Raw genomic sequence first — 7,869 nt, 5'->3', positions numbered from 1 at the left:
ATTAATAACCTAACGTCCTCATGAAACAATATAACGCTTGGTTCAGGACTTGGGACCTAGTGGGAAAGCAGGAACTAGAAAACATTATTATATATTTAAAAAGTATATAGATTTGTATTTTTTGTCATCTAACATATGCACCCCTCTAACCCTTTAGTTATAGTTATCACATTTTTGTGGTTCTGTGAAGTTTTATATCCACTTTATATCTTCGTTTTTGGACTAAAGGTTACTTAAATGAGAAAAGACCATGTGTTAAGAAAGGAAGTTATTTATTTTGTCTAGTGCTATGTCCCAAACTCTTAAAACAGTACCAGGATTAGGGCCAGCCTTCCTTTGAGATTCAGAATGTGAAGTAACTCCAATATTATCATGGGAAAATGTAAGGTCCATTTCTGGTCTTGAGGTCAGGGGTCGTAGTAGATATCTGTCTAAGGAATAGGCAAGATACAGTCTCTATGAGAACTAAATTTTGACTTTTTTAGTCAGTAGCTAGAGCTGTGACTAGGGCCAAGCATTCCTGAGTGTAAAATGGTAAAAGTTCTTAAAACAGCAACTAGCACTCTAAGGTTGGTGTTATTGGTTGTTTTGTTGTTGCAATCCATCTCCCAATTAGAAAAAAAATATTTCTACAATATAAAAAAAATAAATTCCACATGATTTAAAGTTTCCCATTTATGTCAACATTTTTTAAAGCACAAAAACCAATACTATTATCAATTATGGTTATATTTGAAGTAAATGTATAAGACATACACAAGATTCACACCAAATTCATGTTAGTGTTTGCTTCAGCAGAGGAAGGAAACTTTATAGTATTGGGAAAAGGATTTATTATATGTAATGTTATGACTTTTAAAAAATATAAATCTATATCTAAAGCAAGTATGCCAAAATGTTAATATTTTAATTATTTGTTAAATATCGACATTGTTGATTTTGGGCAAATGTAAACAAATGTTGTATTTTACATACTTTCCATATCATGTTTTAATTCTTTCAAAATAAATAAAATACAAAGAGAATTTAAAACACCATTATATCTGATTTATTATAATGTTTTCAAAATTGAACATATTTAGGAAATATGCATATGCAATATGCAAGGACATAAAGCATCTGAATAATACAATCAAGAAGCTTGATAAAAGAGAAAAGTTTAAATTTTGTATTTTACAGAAACTATACATTCTTTTTTAATAGAAAGCTTAAATAAACCAATTACCATTGGAGAACTAAGAAGGCTGATAAAGGATCTACCATCAAAACTGTCACCAGAATTAAATTGTTTTATAGTTTGGTTCTAGCTAATTTTAAAAGGACAACTGGAATTTTAATATTTTTTAAACAAAGAACAAATAATTCTAATAATTCTAATGCTTTTTTAAGCTATTTCAGACCACAGAAAAAGACCGAAAATTCACCAATTCATTTTTAAAGCTAGCACAATTTTAAAAACAGAACTTGATAAAGACAGGGTAAGAAAGAAAAAATAAAATTTCAGTTTGAAATGTAAATGCAATAATTCTAAATAAAATATTGGTAAATAAAATCTAGCAATGTATCATATGATCATTACAACATGACCAAGTAGGATTTATTCCAGAAACACAAATCTGGTTCAACATCAAATACCTAGTCCTTTAATTCATTACATCAAATTAAAGGAAAACAAAATCATATGATTTTATCAATGAATGCTGAAAGACATTTGATAAATTTCAGGAGGGACTTTAAGGTTTAGTAAGCCCCCTAATGTGAAACAGGAATTTAAAAAAATGGAATAAAAGAAACTCCTTAAACATTTTAATGGTTAATGACTATTTGCCAATAACCAAAAACAAATGCTATAATTAATAGGGAACACTAAAAACAATTCCATGAAAACTAATACCAGACAAGCATATCATAATCATTATTCAACATTATTTTCAATAAATAAAATTATCTCTATTTGCAGGTGAAATGATTGTATACCTATAAGATTGAAAATATTATACTTTTTAAAAAGTGTAATAAGAGGATTTAGTAAGCTGATTCAATATAAGGTAAAAATTTTAAAAAATGATCTGTAGTTTGTCTATATTATCAAAAATAAGTTACAAATGAGGAGGGGAAAATACCCAATTCAAAATGTCAAAATGTGACAAAACCTGTAAAAATATTTAGAAATAAATTTAATCAGATATAATGGATCCATATGAAGAACCTTACAAAAACAAAAACAAAAGATTTTAATGATGTACCAAAACTCTTGAGAATTAAGGTTTAATATCATTAAAATTTTCATCTAAATAGAAATGTACAAATGTATCACAATTCTAAGATATCAGAATTTTTAAATGTGGAAAGAATGCTTTCAGTTTTCATGGAAAGAATGAATTTCTAGAACAATTTGTAATAAAGAAGAAAAGGGGGGGGAAAACCACACACACACACACACACACACACACACACACACACACACACCCCTAATGAGCGGTAACTTGCTTTACCAGAGTTCAAAATTTATGGTCAAAACACTATAGTTAAACAACAGGATACTGGATCACAGACTCAAAAATCGGTGGTTTATTTAATAAATATGATAGCATAATCAGGAACCCAATGTGAACAAAATGTATATTTGAAACTTTATCTTATACTGTATATTAAATAAACTCCAGATGGCTCAAACAGCTAAAACCTTAAAATTAATGAAAATTTTAGAAAAAAATAAAGGTGAATATTTGTATGACTTGGGGTGAGGGCATTCATCTGAAAAAGATAGGAAACCAAAAAGCTGAAAAGAAGACAGTATTCTATCTAAAAATTAAAAACGACAATAACTGTAAAGTAAAAGATACTATCAATAAAGTCAAGATCAATGATAGAATGGAAAAAAAATACAGATGGGCTACAAGTGATTAATATCCATCCTAGAGAAATACAGTAAGAATTCCTACAAATGTATAAGAAAAAGATCAAAGATACAATAGAAAAATGAACAAAGGATAAGTACTGGCAAATCACAAAAGAGAAAAATCCAAGTAGCCAAAAAAAAAAAAAAAAACACAAACCTCGAGTTTGTCAATTAAAAAAAAATACTATGCAATTTTTCATCCTCCAGATTTGCAAACTTGAAAGAGTGTTGGAGAGGATACTGGGAAATGAGCATTTTCATTTTGTATAGTAATTTTATAATATCTCTAAAATTAAATATACCCCCTACCTAGCAATGCCATTGCTGGGAATCTACTCAATAGAAATAAAAGCACCAGTATTTATTGCAGCAGTGCTATGGTGAAAAAAGGAAAGGAAATAATTTAAGTGACCATGAGTAATAGAATGGCTGAATATTTTTTGGTATATAAATGTACTGTATATGCAGCTGCTGGAGGGAAGGAGACAGAGAGGAAGAGGGGAAATGGGTGATTTTATTTAGTAAAACTGATGGCATAATCAGGTACCCAATGTGAACAAAATGTATAAATCGACCTCTATGATATACCATATACAAAGTAAATTCCAGAGGCAGAGGGGAACTGGGAGAGGCAAGGAGGGAAAGGGGAGAGGGAGAGAGAGAGACTTGGAGCTACTGATTAGAAAAGATATCATGGATATTCCAAATGTGAAAAGCAATTACAGAGAAATGATGTGACTTTTCATTTTTACAGAAGAGACTACAACAAACTTTCTCTAAGTGGATGGGAAAATGTGGAAGGTTATACATCATGTTCTTAACAATTGTTACCTGGAAAGAAGAAAGAGGGGAGATAATAAAATGGGAGAGAGGACCTGGTGTGGGGTTACAGCATTAATTTTTCTTTAGTTTTTCATTGTTCCAATGGTAATGAATACTTTTTAATTTTCTACTAACACCCACATTAAATCTTCAATTACAGAACAAGGCAATATCAAAAGTACCAACGTACACTTGGACAAAACTGTGGGACCAGTCATTGTAAGATTTGGAGGCACAATAAGTAACAAGTTATAATAAATTCCTGAAACTCTGACACCAAAACTGTTCCAAAAATTCACAATTACAAGAACATGACATGTTTTACATTTAATAGTTCCACGACTTTTGCAGAGCGCAATGAATTTAGGGGGTTTTCACCAAGCCATAGACATAAATGTGAATATCATCATCAAACTTAATGAAGTAGACCGATGGCTTGGCCACCACTTGATGGATAAAAATGCCCGTTCTCTTGGACCCATCATCTTTGGCGTGTTCCACTTGCTTGCCCACGAGGCTGTCGACCACTTCTCCAGGCTCGCGTTCTGCTGTAGGAAAATAGTAGTTGGAATCTGGAATGATGCGCAGGTCACCATCTTTGTAGTCATCCAGCAGTGTGTACATATAAAGGACAGGATCTTTCTCATAAGTGATGTAAAACCAAGTGTCCATCACGGGGGCTCGCGCCAAGACCATGCCCTTCCATTCATCTTTCGTACCGTGCTCACCCTCAAACACATGCCCCACTGCTTTGCCAATCAAAGAATCTGCCAGGCGCGAATCAATGCGAGGAGTTGGCACTCTTTCGGGAAGGATTTCTAAAGCTAAAACTCTCTTATCTCGGTGCAGCTCTAGTCCATACACACTATCTTTGCCATCATATTTGATGATATAGAGAGTGGGCTTCACGGAAACCTGCTCAAGCACAGTGCCCTTCCACTGCTCCACGGGCTCGTTGCCTTCCTTCCAGCCATGTTGAATGCGGCAGCCCACGATGTTCCTACGCGTGAGGAAAGTGGGTTTGCGCCGCTGCTTCCTGTGGGTGTGCCTTTTCTTCATCAGGTATGCGGAGACACCATCTACACCCATCGGGGGCATGGTTGGGGGTGACATGGTTGGTGTTTAAGGAGGCTCAAGCAAAGCTGCCACTTCCACAATTAAGCTGACAAAAAGTCAACACTATCCAATATGAGATCTTTTTTCGTGATCTCTTGAGTCCGTCCTCCCTTCCCCAAGTGCAAGGCTCTCACCAAGGCTTGACAGAAATGCCCTAACTCTGACCGTGGACACTGGGACAGCCTGGGCCTTTTGACTGTGTTCTTTCCCGCCCAGGAGAGGTGTCTGCAGCAGCGGCGGTTGCCGGAGGAGATGGCGGGCTAGCTTGTACTGCCTACGCCTCGCACCCGCCCAATTCCCAACCCCAAGTCCCAGAACTGACCACTTAGCTGTTATCGATGGTGCTGCAGCTGCGAAACGGTGATTGAGGAGACGACAGGAAAGGTAGGCAAGGGATAAAAGAGATGACTGCAGCAGCAAAGGCGCAGGCAGCGGTGGGTCTCTGACAAGTCCGCGGGGCCTCGGCTTCGCAGCGCTGCTCTGCTTGGCCTAGCTCTGGCGCCGGGGTTTTTGCTGTTTCAGGAATCCGACCCCTCTGAGCCCGCCTGCGCCTCGGCCCCGCCCCCTGCCATTCCGCCTTCCGCTCTGCCTGCAGCTACAGGGCGGGTCAGTGCGCGCACCCGTGTTCAGTCCGCATAGTCGCAGTTTCTCACTCCTTCACTTCCTCACCGGCTCTCTGACTGCTTCCTTCAAACTGGAGCCAGACAGTCCGGCTCCCCTGCTCCTTTTTTTCTGACTGCCTTTCGCCCGTCAGCCTTCTCCACAGCCACTCCATCTGCTTTCTATCTTACAGGAATTCCTTACAAAACCTTTACAAAATAATATTCAATACACACACACACACACACACACACACACACACACACACAAAAGAGAGAGTTTGTACATACAAATTATTTTCTTTCAGTTTAAGGAATATAAGAGCTGTGAAGAAAAAGCCTGTGTACAGCCCACCATCTTGATCCAAACTCTCCTTTATATTTTCTACCTGATCACTCCCAGTAATGACTTGTTTAATGATCTTCTTTTCCGAATGTAAAAGAAAAGTACTGACATTGTGGAAAATTTCTGAAATTCAGTGAAATAAAAGACAAAACTAACTTTAATCTTACCATCTAGACATACAGCAAAATGTTAGTTCTGATTCTTTCTCATTAATAAATCTATGCTTGCATTTTACAAAATTGGGAGATTTCATACTTTTATAGCTTAATTTTTCCCATTTATATCAAAAGCATTTTCTAAGCATATCAAATACTCTGAAAATATGATTTTTAATTATCCCATAATGTTTCTTTGTATGGATGGTCCATTATTTGTGCTAAATGACCTATGACAAAATAGATAATGAAGCTAGTTTACCTTCATATGTGGATTTATTGAGCTAGTATAAACCATAATTTCAAATAATATTTAATGTCATGGAAATCCACATATGAGATAAGAACAATGTGTGAAAAAGCAGACTATTGAGACAAAACTGTGGAGAGAGAAACAAATTTGGTAGAGAGAGAAATGAAAGTATTTTTGTTGTGTATATTTACTGTTTTTCTGATTATAGAACTACTGCATCCTCATACGGAAATTCTGAAAAATAGAAAAGAAAGTGTCCATAATTTTACCTACCTCAAGTCACAGGGCTGTTATGAGAATTAAATGGGGATGTCTGTAAAACTTTTAGCCCTGTATCCTACTTTATGAGATAGCAGTTAAAGCCCAGGGAAGTCTAGCCGCCTAATTCTCATTCCTCCATCCTTCACTGGTGAGAAGACAATACCTCATGTCATCACAAAATAAAGGCCATTAATTTATCTGGAAATGTAGGAAAGTAGGCAAAAGAGCTGCAAGATGACAATACTGGCTGCCTCCACATTCCATACCTTCCAAGACAGAGACAGAAAAATCCAGTCTTTGTACCGCTAAAAGGGCAGAATATTCTGGATCCCCCAGTTCTACGTGTTTCCCAGGCCAAGGACTTTGAAGATGGGATAATTCTCCAATACTACAATTTGAGAAAGTAATTCCAAGGAAGCAAAAAACTGCATACGCTAAAAGGTACTTCTAAGCTCTTTAGAATGGCATAGTGGGGTGTACATATTCACATATACATACAACTTACACACTGAAAGAAAGAAGGCATTGTAAATGTCATGCCATTATGTTCCACAAAGAATGTGTCCCAGGTAATTTCCCATACCAAGATGTTCCAAGCTCTTTTTGCTTAAAAAAGCAGTTGACATGTAGGAGAAGACACCACACAGGTCACACAAATGGAGGGCAAACAATTCACTCAGGCCCTTTGATTATATACTTCAATGGAATTCTTGCACACACACCACAAAGCAGCCAGAGAAGACAATTTCTAATATCCTTTCTTCTCTAAAACTATGATTCTAATGTCAAATCATTACCTAACATTATGAATTCAGGGATTCAGTAGACCTTACCACACTATGATATAATGTATATTTTGTATATCTGCCCACTCAACTATAAAACCATCAGGAAAGAACTTTTATCTTGCATCTCAAGTATCTTACACAGAGTAAGTACTCAGTAAATATTTATGAAATAAATAAATAAGTGGTTTTACCTGCTCTGCTCCAATTCAAAGAAATCCTCCCTAATGAAGCAAGTACTCTTACACAGCCTATACAGATCAAAGTCCTAGGTGGCTCATGTCCCATCTCTAAACCTTTGCTCTATTTTACACTCAAGACCTCTTTTTTTTTTTAAATTCAATTAGTTAACATATTAGTCAACATCATTAGTTTTTGATGTAGTGTTCATTGACTCATTAGTTGCATATAACACCCAGTGCTCATCACATCACATGCCCTCCTTAATGCGCATCACCCGTTGGTCAGGACCTGAGTGTAAATCAAAAAGGCACTGTGACAGGATTTTATCCTTTAATGGCCAGTTTCAGAGCAGTTTTTCAAATGCTGTAATTTTCTGGGAGCCCAAATCCTGGATAAATAAAACATTATTGAAAATAAATTTGGGAGATACAGTAATAATTGGATGGG

The 7,869-nt window shown here is 36.1% G+C and overlaps 1 protein-coding gene across 1 annotated transcript; it reads right to left on the bottom strand.

Moving 5' to 3' along the window:
* Positions 1 to 1,025: 1,025 nt before the first annotated feature.
* SPIN4 (spindlin family member 4) lies at positions 1,026 to 5,383 on the bottom strand. Its single transcript, XM_026490595.4, has one exon. The coding sequence runs from the start codon at positions 4,835 to 4,837 to the stop codon at positions 4,088 to 4,090; it is 750 nt and encodes a 249-aa protein (XP_026346380.1). The 5' UTR covers positions 4,838 to 5,383; the 3' UTR covers positions 1,026 to 4,087.
* Positions 5,384 to 7,869: the final 2,486 nt, after the last annotated feature.

This window comes from Ursus arctos, chromosome X (assembly GCF_023065955.2).
Source record: "Ursus arctos isolate Adak ecotype North America chromosome X, UrsArc2.0, whole genome shotgun sequence".
NCBI lineage: Eukaryota > Metazoa > Chordata > Mammalia > Carnivora > Ursidae > Ursus > Ursus arctos.
This window is presented reverse-complemented; position numbering and strand designations above follow the sequence as displayed.